Source organism: Rhopalosiphum maidis, chromosome 2 (genome assembly GCF_003676215.2).
Source record: "Rhopalosiphum maidis isolate BTI-1 chromosome 2, ASM367621v3, whole genome shotgun sequence".
Classification (NCBI taxonomy): domain Eukaryota; kingdom Metazoa; phylum Arthropoda; class Insecta; order Hemiptera; family Aphididae; genus Rhopalosiphum; species Rhopalosiphum maidis.
The window spans coordinates 69,739,566-69,767,533 of NC_040878.1; the positions used below are offsets into that span (position 1 = coordinate 69,739,566).

Consider the following 27,968-nt stretch of genomic DNA (forward strand, 5'->3'; position numbering starts at 1 on the left):
ACCGGTTTTACTACGGAGAAACATATTTCTTTGCGTGCTGGATTTAATACTATTTATATACGCCTTATTGTAATAATTGTTATTGTAAATTATAATATTTTATGTCATTGCGTAACTGTTTTAATTTTGAAACTAATATCGGCATCAGAATTGTGTATATTTAATAGCACAATGACATGATGTACAGAAGTATTAGAGAAATTATAATGTTAAGCAATTGATTGTCCATTTGACTATCTATTTTTTATGGGTGACAGAGTGGTCAGTAATCAAAGTTGGTTATTATAAGTAAATAGTTCACTAACCATTACTAATAGTTTTCATGTTATATGAAATTCATAGATTTCTTAAATATTTTATGATATTTATATCCATTTGTTTATTGATTGTAGGTTTTTTTTATTATAATTCAACAACTCGGGCCATTAGCTGTGTTTTTTTTGCAGTAGGGTGTGGTACAATAGGTTTTTGGAACACGTGTTTCCTTGTGTGGGATATGGTTTCATTACAATTAGGCCGGGTGGTCACTGGTTACCCATCCGAAAGCTAGCAGCACCAGACGGTGCTTGACCACAGCACTATATTAGTGACTGCCGCCAAATACTACGCCACATCATATCACACACTATAACTTTTGTCAATAATAAAAAGTCATCCATGTTCCGTGGATATTTACATAAAAAAAGTGCTCCAAATATAAGAACAAATAATAGGACTTCAAAAAGATTAATAATGAAAATAAACCGAAGATTATGATCGATATTACGATAAACAAAAAATAGGTATATATATCAACCTTCAATTCTATCGAAATATGAATTATTTATTTTATAAAAAAAATTGTAAAAATATATGATCTGTATTACTAGTTATATATATTCAGCATTCAATACAAATGAGCTAACATGTATTTCTTTCTGATAGGTATCTCTAGAAAGCTAGAAAGAAAAAAATTCAGTTCACGGTCTGTTGGGAGTTGGAATCTTTAGACAGATCAAATGTCATTTATAACTTATCCCAACTTTTTTAGTGTAGGTAGTTTACATATGCTGTGTCAGAGATCGTACTATATTATAGGGGTCGCCTTGATTATTTGTGCATATAGTTGTTATGTGCATTTGAATAGTTATATCATAATTGTTTTCTTATTGTATATGATTAATTAATCATGAATTACAACTTTATTACATTAAATTTCAATAATAATATTACAATTTTTCTAGTGCAAAAATTATTTATTGGAAAAGATATTACAAACTATTCATTCGTTTAAAATTTGCGACAATCTTAAGATCTGATATTTTAAAAGTATACATTTTTAAATCTTTATTTATGCACCTCTTTATTACTTTTTTTTGTAAATAAAAACAATAAATCATTAATAAAATAAAATGCAATAAATATACATTTTGTAGTCATAAATTTACGAATGAACAAAAAAAATTATATTGATTTAATATAACAATATCATCTTTTATAGTAGGTATAGTGCTTATTAATTAATGTTACACGAAACATAAAATCAGATTATGAATAACTGAAGAAAAAAAAGTGAGTGAGCATGTTTGGTGAATTACTCTGCATATAACGTAATTTTTTTGTCACTTTCAAACAACCAAATACTTTAAGTTTTGTTTGTTGAAATTATATCAAGGAATATACTTCATGTAAATTTATATCTGGCTATCTACTTCCTAGTTATAATAATAATTTTAATTTAAAATAATGTTAGAATAATATAATATTTAAAAAATATTATTTTCATAATTGAGTGTTAATTAAACATACAATAATATTGGCTATCAGAATATCATTTCAATAATATTAATTTGGTAATTGAATTTCAATTATAAATAGGTATATTATTAACTATTGTGTAATGTATAAATGTATTATACACTTTATAAATAAAAATTGTATAAAAACTAGACATTACATAATAATTAATAGCAGTTATAGTCATTAGACATGAGTTAACTTAAGAAATTTTAATAACAAATTTTACCATAACAAAGTATATTTGTGAAAAGTATCTAAACCATATTACAACCATAATACAAAAAAAAACAACTCAAACCTAATGTAAGTAAAATTACACAAAATATTAAAGTAAATTCCTAATTAAATAATGTAGTTAAAAGAGGAACGAAGCGTATAAAAATTTTGGTCAGACATTAAAGTATCTTTATGATGTTATTTACTAGAATACTAAATGGTAATGTTGCCATTTACCGTGATATAAATAATAAAGTTTCCCAAGAAAACAACAGATATTTCGAATTCACCAAAACGATATTTGACTATTATTTTTTTTTAATATTTATCATTAATTTATTAAAATATACCTATTATTATTTATTAATTTGTTATAATTTGATAATATTTTATTAATATTTATATATTTTTTTGTTGCTACTGTTAAATTATGAACATGATGCATTGCTACATCTTTAGTAGATAATAATAGGTATCTATATAAGGATATATTATATACTAAAGAACTACATGATACAATATTGTTTATTTTTTTTTTATCCACAATGGTAATTTTGAAGACTCGAAGCGAAGAAACTTAATCATTGGTTTAAATTATTAAACCTAACGTATGGACACGATAATTATTATTATTACATCGGAAATAACAATGTATTACTGTGTTAGAAACGACGTAGAAGTTTCAACACTTAGCTTTGAGTTAAGTTCGTGTTTCAGTTATAATGCACCTCATCATCATATTCATTACATTTTTGAGTGAAATGAATGGATATGAGTCATAGCTTATTTTTATTTATGACTTGGATATCAATTGTAGGTTATTATTGGTAATTATTTTTATTTATAAGATTATGGCAACATCTCACAAATTGATGATGAATTCAAAAATTGTGTAAGTAATTAATCAAGTGGTTTATCTTGATTTTCATTGTTTATATAAGTAATTATAATAAGTACCCACCTTTAGTCTGACCGTTATGGCGTCATATCACAGTAAACGATATAATCACTACATGTATCGGCTTAGCACTGTAGTACCTAGTGATTGTTTATACTGTTATTTGTAATTTCCTGTATGGTTATATACTAATTATTCACTGTGAAAAATGCTAATTCAAAACTTTTTTATTTGTACAAAACGTGTATTCAGTTAATTGATTATTTATTATGTTTATCAAATAAATGTCGATTCTTTCGCAATAATTAGAAAAATATATTAGTTATATTTTAATTCATGAAAAAAGATAATGATAATAGGTATAATAGTTATATTATGCATATGAGTTTATGTTAACTATTCACTAAATAGTAAAAGAAAAAAAAATTATGTAGTTAGAAAATACATACTTAAAAAAACTATTATAATAATATATTTAAATAGATAAATAATCTATAATAAAAAAAATACGAAATTACATTTAATTTGTTTTTACTTTTAGATTTTCCTGTATAGGTCTGCTATATTAATATAATTTTTATAGTATTATTATATAATAATATTAATATAAAAAAAAAAATAATAGTAATTTTAGATTCTGAGTTAAGTAATTTGGTCTTACAATAATATGTTTTATTAATTTAATTTAATAATTTTGTGACTGCTACCTGCGTTTTTGAGTAGATAAAAACTTCAATCTTCAATTTCTAGAGTGGTTTCAGGTAGAAAATTTGATCTAGTAGTTAAAATAGAGTATTTGCACCATTCTAAACTTCAAAGCTGGGAAGTAATCAGTTAAAAATTTACTTTTTTGATATTTTCCAACTTAAATTAATAATCTATTTATTTTAGTATAATATTTAAATTTAAATCAACCATTGTGTTAAATTTATTTATTGCATTTTAATACATGTTTAAACAATAATAATTATTTTTATCAATAATTTATTTTCAGGAATATAGTAGATATATAACTTTTATAAAAACAAAACTTATACTGCATATATAAAATATAATATTTTATCATATATTGTTCTTATCAATTTATGAATCAATATCAATACACTGTAGAACTATGTTAATAGATTCCTAGTTTAAATATAGTAACTTATAATAATTAGTCTAACAATCTTGAAAACTTCATTGTGTAAAAATAATATTAAAAAAATTAATATACAAAATTACTCAAAGTTTCAACTTTCAATTTATTAATATTTAATAAGGTAGATAACTAAATACATAGATATTATAATACCAATAATGTACAGTGTATCTTTAACCCTTGCCAAATACACCACTATTCTTATTACACAAGTATTCGACAAAATCGATTTTGTTATTTTTATGTAATTATTTGAAAAATGGAAAACTGATTAATCTAACATAAACTAACGTAACGTAATCTAACCTAACCCAATGAACTAGATTTCTAACAATTATTTATTAGAATTTTCTAATCATAATATAATTTTCAAAATAATTTAACTATTTCTTATCTATTTATAGATATATTTAGTTGACTACATTATTTATTTATTTAATCAATTTATCTTTTTTGATAAAATGTTTAGTAAATAAACTTGAAAATTGAATACAAGATTCTACATAAGTTCTTTAATTAGATACGTACAATATTCTAAAAAAATCAAAAATATATACTTAAACTATGCCCATTGTTTCAATAGACATTTTTAAAGTTCAAATGTTGACGAAATTTGATATTTTAATGAAAAATAACGATTTTTCCTCTAATGGTTTTAATTGACAGTTGTTATGTTGTAATTAACTATTCGCCATTATGCATAGGTATATTATTATTTTCTATACACAATGAAATTTTCAACATATTACCCAGACTAATTTAAAATGATTTAAACCACAAATCCATTCACACAGTTCTATAGTACATATTAATATCTATATAATAACTTCAACTTTTATAAAAAATAATGTAGGTACGTAATATAAAATATAACAATATTATATTACTATATTTATTATATAATATATGACATATTTAGTTAGTTTAATATAATTATAATACTGTATCACTTATAAAAAAATAAATTACTTATATTATTGATTGTTTAATCAATGTTAATAGTAAATTAAATATCAAAATATAGAAATAGAATAAAGTACCATATCCGCTAAAAATTATTTTCCGTGTACAACAATTTATCATTAAATTCAAATTGTACACATTTATTTATCCATTCACTATCTATCATAGTAATTTAATTTATTATGCGATACAGTAGGTACTCGAAACATACTATACAAAGAGATTTCCTCAATTTTAACGAACATTAAATAATTATTAAACTTGGAAAAATATAATTGTGTACTTACCTTTATTGTAGAGTAGGTATATGAGTACTTGATACGATATTGTTTATTTTATTTGAAGAATAAATTATTTCTTAAACTGTTAACATGTTATGCATTCGTTTTGAATTATTTTTAAACACTACAAAATAATTCATGTTACACAACTTTATAACATTATGCACTTATCTATTTATTTAATTTTTTTAGTTTCTTACAGCAGTAATTGAGAAATAACAGAGAATTAATAACTTTATTTGTTCTACAATTTAACCTTGTAAGCTAAACAGAACTTATTTTAAATTCAAAACTAATTTAGCTAAAAAAAAGAACAAAATAAACTGAATTTGACATTACCAAATCTAACGACTTCGTTGAAACTAATGACTGTTATACAATTTTAAAAATGATTTTAAGTTATTTTTAGTGAAATATTAAGATAAAGTAAATATTTTAATTATGTTATACCTATTGCTTGAAATTCAATTTGCTTTCAAATATTATCTTATAAAATAAAATATTTACACTTTTTGTAACACCATTCAGTTGATAACTAAATTGGAAATAAAACTGTAATAAAGTGTAATTGAAACTTGGAATAATAATAATATCCTTAGTGTAAAATTGATTCGCATAATTAATTCAATGTTTTTTAACAAAAATAATAATTTTTTTACAATTAGTAAATAGGAATATTAATTTGTAAAATCATTTTTTATTAAATTAGATTATACCATTGAGTTACTTAAAATCTTAGTTTTAATTTTTAATTAGACTATAAATTAAAAAGTAACAAAATTAATAATAATTAAAGTATTGAATTATATTATACGAATTATATCAAAATTACAAATACTATATTTAAATATATAATAATTTTTTTTTTTTACAAAGAAAGAAAAAAATTAATATATAATTATGTAGAACTAAAACCATCTTAATTCCAAGAAAAATTAAAAAAAATATTTCTCAATCTTTTCAAATAAAAATTATATTGAGATTTTGTGTCCAGACAAAAAATATAATGAAATAAAACATAATATATATATAATAAATAATATTCATCGATCAATAATATTTAAAATATCATAACAGAATAATTAGGTTAAATAAATATAGATAATTATTATCTGAGTTTATTAATTATTCTTATAAAAATATTATTGAATGTTTTAATATAGAGTAACAGAATATAAAATTGATTACCTACTTTGAATATTATTACTTTTCCGAATATTTTACTTGGTTAAATTTTCGATCTGTTTAAACTGAGTTATCAATTTTTGTTTAAAAGTAAGATGAAAATCGAATACAAAATTAAAATAATTTTAAATTGGTTTATTATTAATAAGAATTAATAAGCTGAATTTTGTATATAATCATAAAATATATAAATTGATTTTTTTTTAAATTTAGATTTTATGTTAGATTAATGATTATCAACTATTGACCATCAAGCACTAGGATTGTATAAATGCATATTGAGTTTACACCATTACTGTAAGAATATTTTCTGAAAAAATAACACATTATATATTAAAAACAATACTTTATTTTAATGAATAATTATAACTCACAGTTCACATTATTACAAATAGGCAATAAAATAGGTAATATAGTTTCATTTCATCGTTGATTTAATAACTAGAATGCACTCAATTTAATTGTATGGTTTGATGTCTACAATTGAATATAATAATGATAAATTGATAAATAGATTTTTTAAATAAATTATTTAGTCCTTTATATTTGCATTAAACCCTGGTTATAACCTTAAACCTAAGTTAAATTATATTATAACACATACAAATAGCATATTAATTTATAAAAATAACAGTTAAATTATAAAGTTGTTCAAAGATCATAAGAGCTTGCCTCTTCAGTATGACGTTTCAACACAAAAGTGTGGATGGTTCCTCCAAGTATACCACCAACAATAGGTCCGATCCAATATACCTAAAATATAATATATAACATATTATTATAGTAATTTAACGATTTCAGTTATTAGTTATTTAACTATTTACCCAATGGTTTGTCCAAAAGCCAAGAGCAACGGCTGGGCCTAATGATCTTGCTGGGTTCATGCTAGCTCCTGTATATTTAATCTGAAATAAGAAACATACATTAAGTAAACATTTAAAATTAATAATAATGTAATACTAGTGACCAAATAGATAAATTGTAGTTATAAATTTTAAAAGTAATTCATTATAAACTTAAAAATAATTTTGTTACAGTGTGCCATTATCATTATGTATTGTCTACTGTTTTGTCCGTTTCTCAAAAGAAAACATTTAAGAATATTACAATGCCTATCCATTTAAGTTACTTCCTTATTCTATCGTTAAAAATGAAAGATTTTTTTATAAATCTTAAAATTTCAAAATGTTTTCATATAAATATAGTGTATATTTACGTGTTTATTTTATCACTATCAATACAAACATCCAAATAATAATTTATTATGTCCTCTTTAATGTTATAAAGTAGAATAATACATTTCAAAATATTTATTCCATCATCGAATTAGCTGAAATTATATTTAAAGCAATACCTACACTATACAATGAAATGGATGCAAACGTGCGTGTTAAATTACTCAACGATGACAAGTTTTGACAAATTAAACTCGTACACTATCATGCTAAATATTTTTCTCTGATTAAACATTTGTATATATTTAGTATATTGTATTTCATATATATATAGTATTTACTTATCCAGTATTAGGTATATTTAATGATACAGGGACGTTTCTGTTTTATAATATATAACTATAATATTGCTAAATTATTTATCAACAACAGTGGTGTTAATAACTATGACCATTTAATTTTAATAAGAATATAATAGCATTTCTTGCAAATTGAAATCATTAAGTTTTTATTTAGACGTTCAAGGTATTACAAATTTAAATTTATAACCGAAAATTATTTAAAAGATACTACTCTGTTATGTGTCTATTAAAATAGTAAATGTACGTCAAGTTCCTCTCGCCAAATCGTAATGCATTCGATATGGTCAAGCTACTTTTAAAGGATTACTGATGATGACGGGATATGATTTTGGCAAAGAGTTTATTTTCACTTTCTCACTATTGCCAAAATGTGACCAGAAAATTTTTTTTATAAGCATATAGTATAGATATATATATATATATTTCATATAAAACCGACGAATATAAAAATAATAGGTTAAATATTAGTAAAGTTATTATGGCGCTGTTGACCGAGAATAGGCCTGGTTTAGTTATAGTGACGACATTTTCAGAGGCGCCAGATAGGTTTCTGCTATATTAACGGAGGACGTCGATTTTTTTATAAAAAGATTTCTCGTGACTGGGTTCAAACCAGCGACTTCGAGAGTAAAATGATGTTATTATTAAATTAATTATCAGCAATGAAAAACGAATAATTATTTCTTATAGTATTTTAAAATACTTTTTATAAATTATATATAATACAAGATTTATAATATTTTGTAAAATAATTTGATACAATTGGATATAAATTTTAGCTTGGACTAAATACCAAGCGCAGAACAATATTCATTTTTAATTTTAATATTATGACTATAGATTTGCTTTTTACATTTTGATATCCAAGTATCAGGTATTGATTTTATATTTAAATAAATTTAAATATTCTTATTGAAAATTAATTGATAACAATTAAAAAGCTTAACATCACAACAACCGATTAAAACTGTTTCAAGTACTAAGTATTAACATTTATAGTTTTTAAGGATATACATATTATTATAATATATAGTCTAGATTTTTAATGTTGTTTAGTGTTAGTTTAGATTTTTAAACATAATATATCAGTTTCCTTATAACTAACAGATACTTATACACAAATTACAACTAAATTACGTATAGCTAAATTTTGATAGATTTTCAATTGATTTATTAGTTTGTATTAATCTGAACAACAGTAAATTTAAATTCAAAATTAAGATATTTCAATAATATTATTGAAAAGAAAGTTAAAAACTATATAAACATTTTATTTTTATTTTGGAGCACATATTGTTATATTAATTTATTACTTATTTTTAAATGATCCTTCTAAACTTATATTATTCCATTGCATTCAATGTCTAAAAAATTTAATTTGAGATCGAAAAAGTTATGAGGTCTTAAACTTATTTTTTTTTAATTTTGTGCATCTATTTTGTAATTTTATTTTAAATTAATTGATCCCTGAGTTCATTATTTTTATCCAGGATTTGGTGAAAATTAATTTTAATTTTAATTTTTTTTTTAACTCGTGAAAGATTGAATTCGTATATGTTTCGCTAAGTACTCGTATATTCTTTTATTTTTTAAATTATTTTATATTTTTTCGTATCATAGTCGTATAACTAAAAACATCAGTGGGCGTGGAAACTAGGTACCTACTAATATAATCAATAATCACATTTTTAAGTGTTAAATTTAATACAAAATTTCAATCAAACATGATTTATAATACGTTATTCTATAATATCTAATATATATATAATTTATATAAACTTATATATGGGCACATAGAGTAATTATACATCAATGACTGGCTTATTCAAAAATGGATCATAGAAATTATTTTTATTTTAATATATTTTAAGATTATTTCCCATGGACACTAGTCATAAAAATGCATTATTACGTATCATATAATTTTATTTAATATATTTCAAAATGTCTTTCTTCTTTAATTTAAGTATTTTTTAAAAAATGCTTGGGATATAGATGATATATAATAGTGTTGGAAATGATGAAATTTATGAATTGAATTATAAAATAATTTATTTTCAATTATTTTTTGGCTAAAACACGATATATACGATATATAAATTTAAGTCATGTAATCGTGTCATTAATTTTCTTGTATATTCTACAACAACAAATTCAACGAAAACAACAATAATAATGATAATATGCGAAACCATTAACTGTATATTATACATAACCATATAACTAAAACATTGGAAAAGTAAAAATCCAATCAGTGTCTTGCATACACGATTTAACGTTATATCCAACGACGACGAGCACTCGACATAGAACAATCCCTTTACCCCCCGCACTCATTCGCATCATGACGACCATCACCACCATCCCATCTCGCCCTCTGAACACCCGTCAGCGTCATCGATCGATCAACTACCAGCCACCGTGTAGAGGACGGTACGTACGGGATTTTATAACATTATATTTATTGTATATAAGCATTAACGTCCGACCGGAGTATATGATAATGACATAGGGTTATACCTGCTGTACCGGACCACGATTATCACTATTGCAGTGAGATGTGTATAAAATCTCGAAAATATTAACGGTCATTGCAGAAGATGCTGGATAAAATATGGCCACAGGGATATACATGATCGATATGATAGTATACATGTTATTTTGAAAGAAAATGGCGAACTGTATCAATATCCGATACGATTACTCAAGATATACTAATAAAAATGTACCTATACCTAATTTAACAAACAAGATACGAATTTAAATTTATTAGTAGTTAACATGGTAGATAATCGTCTAATAATTCTGGTAAAATATATAATTGTTTATTACATTTGAATCACTATTTCAGGTAAATATAAAATATTATATTTGCTCTGAGAGCAAAAAATCTTTTTAAGAAGCTTTAAAAAAATTCGGTTATTGCAAGTCCGATCGCTGCAAATGGAATTGTACAACGAGCAAAATAAAATAAATATTTTTTTGGTAAATACTGCATATGAATAAAGATCAGTGCTTAATTTAGAAAATAATTTTAGAATAAAAAGTGACAGGACAATCACAGGGAATCTCGTCCGAATTTATTTAATTTAATTTAACTATGTTTCATTTAATATTAAATAATATACTATGTTTATTAAGTGTTATTTTAAATATATTTGATATTTACTATTTGTATATTGATATTATTATACGTAATGATATTTTATAACATGGGTAGATAAAATTATATATAGATAGATAATTTAATACCTAATCTAACGTGTGTAAAAGGTGCATAATTTGTACAAAAAAATTGTATTTTCCTGAATCATTTGTTTTCATATTCACTACAATAAATTTGCTACTGGTGTTTCTACTATATACACTATAGCTATACTGGCTATATCTAACTCAATTATATATTTCTATACTCAGACCTTGTAGATCACAACATAAGATTTTGCTTGTTTTAACACGCAGTAAATGCGTAATTTGATTTTAGGTGGAGGATCCGTCCACACACGTGCTAACCATTACTGCTCACAAAACTAATACGCAATAATACTGTATTATGATGATACAATTTTCGATGACACCGCTGCACCATTTTCCTGCACGAACGTCACTGCTCACACTATCCGTCGACTTTATCGTGACAGCAATATTATAACACTATAGAGCCAAGCGCGTGTGCACTACAGAACGGTTATATTTATACAACGAGGTCCAGAGTTGTTGCACTTTAAAAATTTAAAACTATATTTTGAATAAAATATCAACCTTATGTAGATAATATTTATCTAAATACTAATGCTATTGATAACATGTTAATTGTTAAAGATAACTGAAAAATTGTAAAATGCGCAATACACAAATAGGTACTTTAAATCAATATGAGTATTTAAAATTGCAATATTGTGATTTCGGAATCCTTACACGTATTACCTATGCCAGGAATAAATATATTCATAATCATAAATAATACACATGTCTCGACAAAATATCTTAATGTATTAAACATATTGTTTAAAACAAATCGTTAGATGTAAAATGGTGAGTGCATATGCGTCTAATTACTGTTTGAGCCGAAGATATATATATATATATAAATTATAATCTAAGATAATTAATGCCTTCATACTTGGATAGCACTCCTTATATATTTTTTTTAAATATATCAAGTACCGACATAAAAAAAATATATTTTACTTGTAAATTCAAAACCATAATATAAGCAATTTTTTACTTTTCTCTACAAAATAAAATGTTTATAAATGGTTATAAAATGTTTTATTACTTGACACTTCTCTTATGTCAAATCACCTCGATTCCCTACAAATTATAGATACAATTTATACAACATACATTAGATGCATGACAGCCAATGCCCTAGAAAAGTTACAAAAGCCCCGGACTCTACGGGTGTTCCGCGTACGAGTCTATGATAGGGTAGGATGGCATAATATTATTTAACCATATTTAGATAATTTAAATAATTGAAATCAGACAGCAGTTGTACAAACTTGGTCGTCGCGAAATTGCATAATCAGTAGGGTTACAACAAGAAGCCCCACAGACCACCGTGATAATCTCATCTCAGTCTTCGACGAGACAACGGCACGAGACACGAGACTTAACAACGATGTGCGAACATAATATTCATCAAAATAGAGATAATATTATTATTGGATGTAATCTCACGTCTGGTGTGTAATCGCGCATTGTCGATGTGTTCGGAGATCCCTTCAAGACGAATAGCACACGCAGTCATCTTGGCACGACATGCACGGCACGCTATGTGAGTAATCCCGGGGCGTCAGTGGCGGCACGAGGCAATGACGGGGTTTGGGCTCGATCGCACGACACGATAATTATTTTGGTATTCGGTTTTCCCTGTACACCGGTTACCGTATTATTATTGTTGTTGTTGTGCGTCAAAAATTATTGATACAATAACGTTTTACACGCTATAATAGTATACTATCGCAGTTAGGTTTGCAACGGGTAGGGTTCTAGTGAACATAGACCTAAGCGACCTAAACTTAAAGATGTATTATTTGTACAGTCTATACATTTTTTTCGTTTTTAAAAGTATACATAAAGGTACTTGCTTGCAATCCTATCCGTACTACATATTAATAAATACACCTATTCGCATTATCTAAATTCTCAGAGAAATTCTTACTATTCGCCGTTGGGTATAAAATATTTTTTATTCATTAATCGTGTCAATGAATATTATGCACAAGGTATTGTGTATTTTACCTTATATAAATAAAATTATGACCTTAAATAATACAAGTTTGGGCTCATTTTATTTTAACGAATAAACGTTGAGTATAATATTCCTTTTCAATAGATTTCAGGAGTAGGTACCGGTATTTTTTCCGAATGCTTACTATAGCAGCTATTCAGTGCAATTTTAATGATGTATATTACACCCAGCTGTTTTTTTTCACCATATAAATATATAATACAATCTAAAATTCAGATAAATGATTAATGATAAATTAAGTATAACTAAATTAAAAAATATTCATAATACAACCATAGCCTTATAATAGGAAAATGTAATAGGAGGGAACCAGCAGGAACTCTTTAATAATTATATTTCTAAGCTTTTTGACAAATCATGAACAACACTTAACTATAAAAAATGTATTAAAAAAAAGAAATCAAGAGCTTAAGATTAGACTGAATATGTATATTCAAAATGGCATTGTGTATAGAAATGATGATTTAATTAAGTAATAGTTGGCTGTTTCAAGTTTCTATAGTGAATATTTGTTTGGTTAACACCAAAATAAAAAAAAAATCATTTGTTTTTTTTCAAAATATGAACTTCACTCAATTACAAAAAATGGATGTGACTATATGCAATTTTTTTAGTCTAATAAAAAATCTATAAGAGGAATGTTATACTCAAATTTTAAGATGTATAGATGTTAAAATTAAAAATTATATGCATTTTTAACATTTGACTAAGTATTTAATAATTTACATTTTTTTTTCGCAATTTTGACAAATTTAGTAAAAATCAAACAGTTGTATTATAAACGTTTATAAAAAATGAAATATAAATTTTTTTTATAGCGTTATGAACAACGTATGATGAATCTTGAATTAAATATTAAATTTTAAAGCTTTTATACTCACACACAACATTTAAAATAAATTATTTCATATAAATTAAATGCTAATATAAATATTTGGTGAATATTTATAATGTATATTATACCTATTTATTTTCGAATAATAATAAAAAAAAATCCTCTTACAAAATTATCCTCTCAAAGTATCAACTAGATAAAAATTTTTTTCAGAAGCCACAATAAAAGTAGAAAATTGAAAAATGTTAACAATTCAAATAGTAATGACAAACTTAATATTAATAACAATAAAAAAACACACGATTGTAAACTCAATACATTAATCGCTCCGCTCAGAATCTAAAAAGCCTGCAGATATGTATAGTAGCCAGGTTTTGGACAATTGTCCAATTTCATAATAATAAAAATAAATAATATGATAAAGTCATTGTAAAACCATAAATTTTATTTGCTTTTATTAGTACCTATAATAAAAAGTAATTGATTATTTGTTGTTTAGGCTACACAAATCACGATTTAAACTTTATGAGCCACTTTAAAATCGATTGACATTTAAGTGTTTCGTACACACAATTATCTTAAAAATGTAATCACTTAACTTGGTATCAAAATTAATAGAAGTTAAATAAATAAAATAGGAACATTGATTTCCTTCTTAGCAAGTAAATACACCTAAATTAATCATAATATTACTATGAGTATTTTAAATTCAGAGAAAAATAATAAATTTAATTCACTATAATAAGTATAATAGGTAGGTATACTATTATAATATTTCAAGGACGTATTTTTTTCTCGTGAAAAGTTTTACTAATAAGGTTAAGAAAATGTACCCAGGTACGTTATATTTTTATATGATGTATAAAAATTACTCTTCCGCAATTTGGAAAAATATACATTTAAAAAATGTTTTAATAAACACTGTATATCTATATTACATAATATATTAAACTAAACTTAGCTCAGAATCATATATCGAATGAGAACATTTATCATTATATTCAAAATATGTATAATGATTAGTACCCCATGGCCCATATTATTCAGATACTAGTGCCTGACTTAAAAAAAAAAAACCCCCGGGAATACATTCACTGTGTGTCTCTGTTATAATATTATAGTAGGCGTTAAGTGTACCTCTTCATTGAATGATAATTGAACTCAATGAAAAGATACACTCGAAGTCTACTGTGAAGCAAAGCAACTTCGATGGATTTTTTTTCTTATTATATTATCACTTTTTTTTTATAATCAAATAGAAAAATTACAACCTGTGTCACAAGTAAATGAGATATGAATAAGATGATGTGAAGAATATTTACACGATTATAAAGGTAGTATGAGGAGGGAGGCTATCTAGTGACAGAACCCTAAAATATTATCATCCATGATATCAAGAGAGTTTAATGAAATACAAAACCACATTATAAAGTTAAAAAAGTTCTAAAATTATAATTGTTTTTAATTAATTCATACAATATTAATATGTACCTATATGGTTTCCCAAAATATGTTGTTTGCAATTATTGTAGTTTTAAATTTATGAAAGAGATATTATGGGTTTCCGAGGGTATCTTTATGGCTACTTTTTTGAAACTATCAATTTTTACCGACTTTACGTTAAATTGTTTGTGTCCAAAATATACTCAACTAAATCAACAAATTTCCTTCTAACGTTCAAACTATAAAAAGAAAAAAGAAAAAAACAGTAATGAACCGTTTTTCGTTTTAAATAGACATTTTTTATAGGGAAATTACTTACTTTTAGTCATTTTAAACGGGTTTTGTCCAAAACTATCTTTATCATTGACCCTTTGTCCTTAGGGTTTTTCAAAAAATAATAAATATTTATTTCCATTCGTTTATACATGGCCGGGTTTATCATAATACGTTTAAATAGATTTGACTATAATTACTGTTTGCCGACTGTCAACATCATTATAATAATAATATAATAGCAAACATTATTATTATAGCCAAACGAATTCTCTTCATCAAACACATTTTCATCAGGAATGTTTGAGTTAGAAAAAACCGTGTCAAACCGCATTTGCAGAACATAATACACACCGCGATTGTACTAATAATATTGGTCTTATTACTCTAACAATGTTAATTTTCACTCAATCTGTCACCCTTTCATCGTCACCTGCCACAATTACAATACTGCATGTCTGTACCTATACTCGCATTATATAAATATGTATAGGCAACGATTTGTCACAGTAGGCACGGTACGTTCCTTGTGCGTATGTCTAATTGGCACCACACCACGCGCATCTATATTATTATTATATACGCGTACACATAGGTGTTACGACCAACCACACTAGGAAAACGTTGCGCCAAAACGGTAACAGCCACGTATATTTCCCATTACTATTTTTTTTATTATTATTATTATTAGGTACAGTTGTAGTGCGAGAACGGTGTTACTCGCGTGTTTACACATTCACCGAAGATACGTAGTATTGTTAAATAGTTGTGGCGCGTCGTTATTATTGTCGAGCTTTCGACAGTATAATAGCGTGTAAGATTATAATATTATATAGGTACATCTATAAAAATTAGAATGTTTTAGAATTAAACTGCCGCGCTTTGTTGTGTGATGACATAATTGATGAAAACATTCACAGTTTATATTAGACGAGGATCACGGTAAAGCTTTTACGATTTCGACTGTGAAATCGTAGGTACGCACTGGAACAGTGAAATAAAAAATTGAAAAAGGTCGTCTGGCTCATCCTATACGATTATTATAATATTATTATTGTGCGTTCCGACATGTCCTTCACAGTGGCACACTCACACACACACACACACACACACACATGATGATTTGTACGTTACATAAAATCGTCATTTCCTCGGAGCCTCTCTCTGCACGGCGGCACCGCATGCGCTACGAAGCCGCCGCTATTCATAATATATTATTATCGACCTCGTTGTCCTATTGTTTCACTTTATTTTTTCACTCCGCAGAACAAATCGGACGAGACTACGAGAGAGTAAATAAACAAAACAACACAGTTTAACGATAATGTGTATTATAATATTATCATTATGCTATTATTCTATGATGTCACCGTGCGTAACGCGTCAGTACAGATCATGCCGTGACCGTTTTTCTGGGGGGCATCCGACGTCAGCACTCAGCATTCAATGAATCGTGAGAAAACCTAACAGCGTACCTATATATACAGTTATAATACCGCGTGCATAGAATATGTACAAATCAATCCTACGCCATAGAAGCTTATAGTCCTGTCTTGTGAAAAACCGCCTGTGAACTGTTTATTCGGTCATATATAGGCGCACCCACTAAATGTTGAAAACTCTGCGTCCATAAACTTAAGACCGCTCAATTATTATATCGTGTGTATAAGCGATCTTAAGCCGCGACTTTATTATGACCGTTGTAAAAGTCACGATGGCCTATCGTGTGTGTATCGGTAATCGGTACGGAATACACACAACCCGGTAAATCGGCGCGTGTACGTTTATTGTTTTATACCTGTCGTAAAACTCGTCTCTCGTGTGTATCCCGAGGGTATATGAATTTGAAAGTGCGGGATTAATATCGTTTATAACGTTAATTTTATACTAATTCAGTATGATATTGCAAATCTATTTTTAAACGACCATCGCTTTGACACGCGCCATTTACGGTTTCACTGATCCGTTTCGATTTAATCCAATATAACGTATTTAATAAAAACCCATCATGTGATACGACATCTTTAATATTATGAGCACACGCACATAATAATTTATGCCGACGATACTGCATTAACAGTAATTATATTGCAGTGATCCATAATACATGTATCAATTAAGTTATAATTAAGTTATATTAATTAATAACATTTATTGGAAACAGATATTTTTTTATAATTTATTTATTGCAATAAGTTTGTACTCGAAGGAATCGTAATAAAAACTTGAAATTACAAGACATGATAATCGTAACCATTTATGAACATTTTTGGAAATTACTAAGATGAAAATAAGTAGATGTAAATATGCGGTATTTTTACCAACTGAGGATAGCTAGCTGAATATGTTTTTAGTCATGTATTTACAATAGCCATTATTTATCTATGTAATAAATGTGCATTTGTTTTACATTAAAATGAGTTTTTCGATAAATAATGGAAAGTGTGCAATCATATTTAGAAAAAAAATTGAAAAATGTATGTAAGTGTATTTATTTAACTAACCTAACTTTATACGGAAAATAAATACAAGTTTAACAATTAAAAAAAAAGTGAATCAGAAGATCCCTGCGGTTAAGTAATTGTTTTGTGAAGGCGTTTGATTAAAAAAGATCGAAAACAAAAGCAAAGTCAACTAGCGACACAATATATTCCTATCTTACAATATGAATATCCTTGTGAATTAGAGGTTAAAAGAGCGAATGTCTTTTGTTATATTCTTTGTTAAAGTTATTCTGCTATAGGCATAGTGTATTCATAGTGACTCACATTAGTAATATTCTTTTTTTTTCATTTAATCTGTCTCCATATAACCCTAGGTATTAAAACTCCACTTGTGAAATATAACTACCTCTACTTGTCCTGCAGGTATCACGTAGGTACATAAATTTGAAGGATATTTTACTTGGAAATAAGTTTTTAATTTAAAAAAATGGATTTGAAACAAATACCAGAATGCAGTCTTTCCTTGTTTTCACTCTACTGACATTTCAAAACTAATAATTAATTTTAGTTTTTTAGTATTTACTTGACATAGATAATCGTATTTATATAATTTAAGAAAACTATAAATGTAAATAGCAAACAAATGTAAATAAAATAGGTATTAACTATGTAAATAAAATTAAAAACCATTCAGCCAAAAAAAGAGAAAATTCTTAACTTCCGGAATCACTAGTCTAATCGTTTAATTAGAACTCTGTCTCCACAATTCACTCCATCGTTTGAGTAAATCTACTCAACAGTCTCAACTTTATTTAATATCTCTTTGCAGTTAACATACATATTATACGTATTTGTTAGCTGTTATGTTAAATACAATAACCAAGGATTAAATAAAATAATAAAATTAAATTAAAACCAAGAATAAAATTTGTCAAAACTACTTGGCACACTAAAACGATTATATGAAATACACTGAGATACGTATTTAAGGTCTTAATTTAGATAATTAAAAGTATTATTATTAATAGTATATTATTACTTACCGCTGCTAAATGGGCGGCAGCAATGGTCAGACCGATAGAAATGGATGGCGTAACTATGTTGCTTCGGTTGGCTTCATCACAGACCGAGTGAATAACCAAGACTAGAATAAGGGTAATGAATGCTTCTACAACAAATCCTTGTCCCGGTTGAAGCAAAGCGTTTACGGCTGTTTTACCTAAACCTTTAGTTACTGCGTCTGGAGTAACGAACTAATAAAAAAAAAAAAAAAACAAATGAAAATGAAAATGAAATATATTGTATCAACCAATCCTTAATCTCAAAACAAAGTATTATATTTTTAAAATAAGAGTGAATACGACATATTTTAGTAGCGTTCATATCATTCTGAATGATGAATTAGATTGTACAAGTATTTGTTTTAATTCTTCTGTTTGAAAACTATATTACCTACATTATATTAATATATATTCAAATCTAAAATTAAATCCTTTCAAATCATGAGCAAATTGTAATTTATATAATATTGCATGCATGAACAAAAGTCAATAACATCGCTTATGAAAAACCACATTAAAATTTAATGCAGCAATTGCTAATTAAGAATTGTAATGTGTTTAATCTTCAGTGGTTATTTTTTGTGGTTATATAAATATAATGTAAGTACATTCATTAAATTAACAACATAATAATTATAATATAATCATATCAATAAATTGTCAATAATGCAAAGACATTACAGATACCGGTTTGTATTGAAATATGGTACATTATTTTTCTAAAAGTTATAAAGACATTTTATTTTTACAGACAGAAAAAATAATCATTGATATAATTATACATCGTGTATATGTGAGTAGGTATAATATAATATGTATAATATGTAATTACTTATAACGTAATTATATTGTGGGAATAGTTATATTATAAACCTAATTTTAATTTTACGATGACATAGTTTAGTAAATAGACAAGACAACTAGAAATATGTCTATATTTATGAATAAACACATTATATGGATCTAAATGTGTTCACTGTATTATTTAATGTAATTTTTTTAAGGTTAAAATGCAATAGTTTTTATAAAACTAAAAATGTATACATCGAAGGTTACAATTTAAGTATACAAATGTCTGTGATGGAAAATAGACAATTGCTTGGAAAAAAAAACAATGAAACACTGTACGGAGTTTAAAAAATTATATCATATTATACTCGGGGCCGCATTTAGAATTTTGATACCCTGTAGTTGACGTATTTTATTTTGCTTAAACCAGTACAAAATTTTTTTGTATATTTTTTTACTAGACATTTTAAATAAAAGAAAGTTTATATTATACTTAATTTTTAAATTACCCGTACAAATCGAAAATATATACAGAATGTATCAAAAGTCTCTATCCGATTACAAATTTATATAGCTCGGCAAACGTTAGTCACTAGTAAACGACCCATATACTAATAATGTGCTAATGAAAAGTTAAATAAACAAGTTTATTTTAAGTTATCTTTCGATCAGTATATGGGTAATTTACCTGCGGCTGACGATTGCTATATAAATTTGTAATCGGATGAAGACTTTTGAAACACCCTGTGTATATATACTTAAATATATTACATTATATTACGTATATTAAAACGATAAAAAAAACTCATTGAAATGTAAAACTTCCTAATTTCACCTGAATGGTGGCAATTGCACACTCTGACCACCTTTTAAATAATTTATACTTTTTTTACAACTACCTCATTCAATCGTTCATAATTAAACGGAATATTTTTTTCGCCAAATTTCAATTTAATAAACATAATATTTTAATATATAATAATATAATATGTCTAATGTATCATGTATATTATGTAGGTATACATACAAATATTAATATGATGTAGCTATAAACTATGATTTATATACATATTTTATTTAATGAATATTATAAAAACAGAAAAGTTCACTCACTTCTAGAAGGTATATACCAGCTATAGCCCCCAGACACTGTGCAACTATGTACAGAGCTGATTTCAAAAATGAGCATTGGCCGCTCACCAAAAAGCTAACCGTGACTGCTGGGTTGATGTGACATCCACTGGTCTGACCGAATATCTAAAATAGAATTTTCAGTAAAAAACAACTTCTCATGAATTAAACAAAAATAATACTAACTATATAATAGGTAGGTAGTAAACACATAATTGTAATAAATTTAAATAAAATATAATACAATTTTTAACAAACTTTGTACGAATAAAATCAAATACACATATTTTTATACACACTATAGAAATAGTGTTTTTGAAAACTAAAAATGTTCATACTTTCACGTGTATTACAATAGTAGGAACAATTGCAATGGTGGAGCATGATTTTAAATGATAAACATTTTATGATCGAACACAATAAAATATTATTACACTGGTATTATATTATATTCTTGAACATTTCCCTATAAATTTTCTTTATAAAATAATATAATAATAGTATATCATGCACATGATAGCGTATAATATATCATATTAAAAAGAAAAAGAAAATATTTAATTTTTTTATTTGATTTGTTTTGTTGTTGTCGTGTCCTTCAAATATTTTTACATTTTATAAGAAGTATCTAGATCTAATTGTATTTATTCTTAATATCCGTAACCATCATAAATATGGTTAATATACACAATTTTAAGGTAATAAATAATAATAAATGCACCTTATAATATTGAATTGAACGCTTATAACTTATTCATTTTATATTATAAATACAACTAATATATGTAATTTATTATGTTTATACTATAGTTAATTTATAAAGAATTCAGTATACACAAAATAAATAAATACATTTTATTTCATTTAAACGTAAAAATATAATTTCTGAATAAATGTATTATATTTTGTATAATATAAAACTAATAGGTTAATTTTAAAACAGTTCATTTTTCTAGAAATTTGACCATTGTATTATTACCTAATCATTTATTAGGGATATATGAATAAGTGTGCAATTATTTCCCGTTGCCTTTTGTACTAGGGAACGGCTTGTATACGTACATATGAATCGGCGATAGCGATTGATAGCATTACTTTATCCTACTAAGTAATACGATTCTTGTTTTTATTTCATCGTGAAGTAGATATAAATAACAAACATTTATAAGCAAATGAAAAATAACGAAAAATAACGAATATCATATACGAATTAACTGTAGGCATACTTAATAAATACAAATTCAGTTATATAAATCAATCGACAATATTACAGTTTTTTTTTTTTAACTATTTAATGATTATCGGACGTATAGAAACTATGAGAATCTAACGATTTAAATAATTTATTTTACATTTATTCATAATCTTAAATAATATCAATATAAGCCAAAGAAAAGACAATAAGGTTATCATCAATAAAAACGTATAGCATTGTATTCGATTGTATACTTCGGTTATGTGCAATTTATTAAGAACTATTTTTTTGTACCCCCAAAGTTCTACACTTGTATTTGCACGTGTGTAAATATCTCTGTTTAGATGCGTTCACTGTTTACACAATATAATTTTTATGTAACATTGAACTGTAATAATTGAACTACTATGTATATTGTATGTATATTATTTTCATGATCGATTTTAATTTTAATTATCATACTACACTTTATCATATTTACCTGTACTAGTGTTGCTATTGTGAAACCAAAAGTCAGAGAGATTTGTATGATAGCCGATGAACCTAATCCGTCAAGCCACATAATGCTGCCACAGCCAAGAAACAATAGAATAGCCGTGCCCAAAAATTCGGCAAACAACATTCTCCATATTTTGTTATTGTCAGATACGTCGTCCATTGCTATCATACCATGTACAACTAAAATAGAAAAATAAACATACAGTTTTTAGAAAATAAATAGGTATCTATTATAATTAATATTATTTTTATCTTGTAACGTTACGATTAATATATATAGTAAATATTATATAGTATTATAACGTATATTAATCAAAAGAAAACTATGACAATTTATCAGTTTAAAATTGTAAGTGAATCGCTAAAAACTAGCTCCTCGAAGAAAAATGTGCTTAAAAAAAAAAGTTCCTTACATAATAACAAGTTACTTCTCGCAGTGAAAAAAACAAATTGAATATAAATTCAATAATTAAAACAGAAAATGTAATTAGTCAGTTTTACCAACATGATACACACAAATAAAACAAATAGGTACCTACCTAATTCTATTAGTTTTCACTTAAGTACACAAATCATAATATACTGAATCAATAATTAACTATTTAACCTAACCTAACCTATTGAGTTTTTGGTTAAGCTAGTTACAAAACTTATGTATGTATGTTATATTGTTATAACTTATAAGCAATTGTAAATACTTCAGATAATGTACATATGATAGACATAATATAATTTAAAAGAAAAATTATATAAATTATAATTAATGATTATTATTTTATTTGTAATATTATCTACACGAACATTGAATAAAATATGTTTAGCTTAAAAATAAACAACAAGTTCTAGTATTTTAGCTTTTTAGTATTATTGTTATACATAAAAACATATTTAACATACAATCATTTATCGAAGTTCTATATATTTAACTAAATTATTTAATTGTTATAATGATTAGTATTACCACGGCAACTTATGATTGAATCTGTCAATTAAGTTTAACTTTTCAATAATTTTCAATGAAAAAACTCTATTAACCACAGTACCACACCACTATAGAGACTAACGATGGATATTCAAATGTTATATTATTTATAGTTCCAATTAAGGTATAATCTAATTTGTATAAAAGATGTATTTTTATTGCTTTAAATTCCTTTTAAACATAACCACTCCATTTCAATAAAAGATAGATAACAAACAATACTAAGGAGTTTAATCCTTCATAATACATTGATTACCTCCAATTAAATTATGAATTCTAAATGATAATTTCAATATTATAATAAAAGGACATTATCAATCGAGCTGAAGAATTTCAGGGCAATGAAGTATCTTACATAAATTAAAACCAAACGTATAGTTTCGCAATCTCAAATCAATAGTCTAACTCACTCATTTTTATTTAACAACGAACAAACTAATACAATTTATTTCAACTGAAACACAATTATAATCACCACCATATTATCCACATATAGCCAAAGTTCCTATTCATTTATATAAGCCCAAACCCAATTACCCCCGAATTTCAAAGACAAATCCTCAGCTTACTAAACAAACACAATCTTAACAACTTTATTAATCCTTAAATATGTACTAAAATTTAATTATTATTTACAATTGAAAATTATATTATAATAATAAAATAAATAATATAAAAAAATACATTGTAATATTTATATAAATCGGTATATATTATTAAGTTCATGAAAAAAACCACTACCTTATAAATTCAAGACCTTAATTTTTTAAATAAAACATTTCAAATTTAAACTACAACACATAGAATTAAATATATATATTATATTGAATTATTCAAGTTATTGCGAGCAAAAATTAATTTTAACCAGCTCGAATTCATAGTATGTTTCGTTTATTTTACAGGAACCTATTACGATTCTGATATCTTTCTTCATTAAATATTTTGAAAGAGGTCCAAGTTAACTCAGAAATGCGTAGAAATATAAACACTTGGGTTAGTATTCAAAGAAAAAATTAAACAAGAAAATTCAAATTTAAACGGCTTACACTAATTAGCCATTTCTTCTACCATATAATCATAAATAAAACTGCTTTAAAATATCAAGTATTAATGTAAAAATAAAATAAAATAGTATTATCAGTATTACTGATGAAAAATAAATTTTCCACGAGGAATAAAAAATAAATAATTGAGATTTAAAATGAATGAAAAATTAACATCAAATATTCAAACGGTATATCTTCACAGACTTACTTACTTACTTACTTAGTCACCTGAAATACCTCCAAAAATCAAAGTTGAATAATAAAGAAAAATCAAACGTACTGAGGTTATTTAGTACAAACATTAAAAAAAAAAAGTCACAGCTATAAAATAACATTATATTACATTTGAAATTTAATAACATTTTTTTTTTTTAACTCACCCTATTTTTAACAACCGAATCACAAAAAACACATTCTAAAGTATAAAAAAATTGGCAAAAGTTAATGAAATTCCTAAAAAAACAACAAATATAATTTCATTTCAATTTTAGTAAATACTATGTTTTCATGTATATCATCTAAAGTATATTTCAAAACTATTGAGTAGTACCTGGAACATATCACATTTATTAAAGTACCAACCATAAATAAATTATTCATTACCTACATTTGTTAAATCACAATAGAATCCACAAACACTCTAATTTTATGTAAGTACTTCACAATAATTTTCTAAATTATTTTGAATGAACATAATTAATAAATGTATAAATATCTGTTTTGATGATTACTGTTTGTAAAAACTGGAGTATAATACATGCAAATTATTAAATGTCTTAGGAGACAAAGGGCAGTATTATTTACTTATAAGTTATTAAATACTAAAAATAAAAATAAAATGTTCATAACAAAAAAAAAAAAATTACTCATCTGTATTATATGAATACCAATAAAATAATAGAAATATATTAGTTTAGTGATTTACTTATACTTCTTTTATATAAATTAAAAAAAAACTACCATTTCTATAATTTTGAAAACAGTTATGAACAGAATATCTTAATATCTACAATATAAACAATAATATTTTGAATCTTATTTTAATGGATTTATTATTATTGAACATTCTGTTTCATTTTGTTGGTATTTATGATCCCTTACCGAGTTTATTACCAAAATTAATAATTACACAACAATAAAATGTATATTTTGATGGAAATTTCCTGGTGTTAAATGTTTTATATGTCTAAAAGCATATCGAATTCAAGTTTGATGTAGATAAAAGTTATATGAACATATTACACACCACGATCTAATATATTATAAAATGGTTATTACTTATTGAACAATTTCATAAATTAAACGCGAGGTACCTTCGAACATAGCTTTGATCGAAAAAAAATTAAATTTTTATTTGTTTTCGATTAAATGGGCTTCGCGGTCGATGAAAACAAAGTATTTTAACTTATTGTTCTACACACTTGCCATGAACATATTATTTTGTATCGTTGAATCGTTTATGTACCTACATATTGCGTCGTATAAATGTATACCAGGTGTGAAAAACAAATGAAAGATTATTCTGATACACAATAATACAACATACGTATACCTAGGTACTAAAACAACTTTAATTTTAATATTACATTTATAATGTGTCTAAAATGTTTTTGTTTTGTGAATTTCAATATTTTTAGTAAACTAATTTAAGGAAACACTATGTGAATATATTTAAATTAATAATTAGGTAAATACAAAAAGAAAGATTTGGTTGTTGAATAATCGAGTGGGTACTTGCGTTGATTGTCTTCGTGCGTTTTAACAGAAATAATGATGAACGATAAAGACGATGAATCATTGCATTTAAATAGTTAAATCGCCAATTATTTTGCTTATTGTTGTTTTTCGCGATTTTTATAAAATTAAATATAAATACTGTATTTTTAGATATTTATATTTATATCTAAATATTTTGTTTTATAATCAATTATTATCTACACATTTGATATAAATAACATAATTTTATATACCTATAAAAAAAAAAAACAATTAGATATTTTTTTCACTGCACGGAAAAACATTGAATCATTATGTATAATAATATTATAATTTTAAAACTATGATTAAAAATAAAAAATATATGAATATATATATTAACGAGGTTACTGTGTAAACATAATTGTATTAATCACCGGTTAGGTACTAGGGATAACCTTACGAAAATTCAAATTAAAAAATAATAATAATAGAGGATGTGGTCTTACGTGAAATCGACAATGACAAGCGACAAAAAAAAAATTGTATTTAGCCAAAAAAATATATATGTTAAAAAATAATAAAAATACTCCCATATAATATTTTTATGATTCCAGATGGCGAGTTTGTATTACTCAGTATTTTTATTTTTTTTTTGATATCATTTTCTGTGGATTTAAAAAAAAATAAGATTTAAATTCAAGCGAATAACATATTAAATGACTTAGCTGGCTAATAAATAAAATAAAAAAATTCATGATAATAAAAAGGGTTTATACGAAAGCTATGTTTAAACTAAAAACTTTTAAACGTAATGTTCTTGTTGGCAAGTTTATAATTAGCACAAAGTATATTTATATATATATATATACAAAAAATATATAGTATATACTGTATATGACGTGTTATATGAAATCATGAAATCTCAAATCACTAAGCGACAATAATAAGCAGAATATATTGTAGATGCGTAGTCACATAGATAGAACAGTAAGGATGGTTCTGAGGTTCTGACTACTTAAACTTTTTGAATAATGAAAACCTTGATGAAAACGAATAACAAGAAATCAATTGTATTGATAGTTTCTATTGAAATAGTTCTATAATCCGTATTAACATAATAGAATAATAGACAGGTTGGAAGTCTTGAATTTAAATAAAATATGTAGGTACATATCTATGTATGGTATTAAGCAAAAATAGCTTATTTATAAATTATTATATGATCCTAGCTATCGTTTGAATTAATCATTAAATATTATTTATGAGCACAAACAAAATAATAAAAAGATTAATGCCGCTATTTGATTTCATTTAAA

At 25.1% G+C, this 27,968-nt stretch overlaps 1 protein-coding gene across 7 annotated transcripts in view; it reads right to left on the reverse strand.

The window, feature by feature from the left end:
* Positions 1 to 6,399: 6,399 nt before the first annotated feature.
* LOC113551120 (aquaporin AQPAe.a) overlaps positions 6,400 to 27,968 on the reverse strand; it is a 32,463-nt gene continuing 10,894 nt past the window's right edge. For 2 of the 7 annotated variants that reach the window (XR_003405105.1, XR_003405107.1), the window contains exons 2-8: positions 22,910 to 23,106; positions 21,216 to 21,359; positions 19,296 to 19,505; positions 7,288 to 7,368; positions 7,136 to 7,216; positions 6,838 to 6,940; positions 6,400 to 6,773 (exon numbers count right to left, since the gene is read on the reverse strand). Coding sequence is in view for 3 of the 7 variants with exons in the window: in XM_026953158.1 (XP_026808959.1) it covers positions 7,115 to 7,216; positions 7,288 to 7,368; positions 19,296 to 19,505; positions 21,216 to 21,359; positions 22,910 to 23,106 (734 nt within the window). In the remaining 4 variants the exon portion in view is untranslated. The other 5 variants (XR_003405108.1, XR_003405109.1, XM_026953159.1 and 2 more) reach the window with 5 other exon arrangements.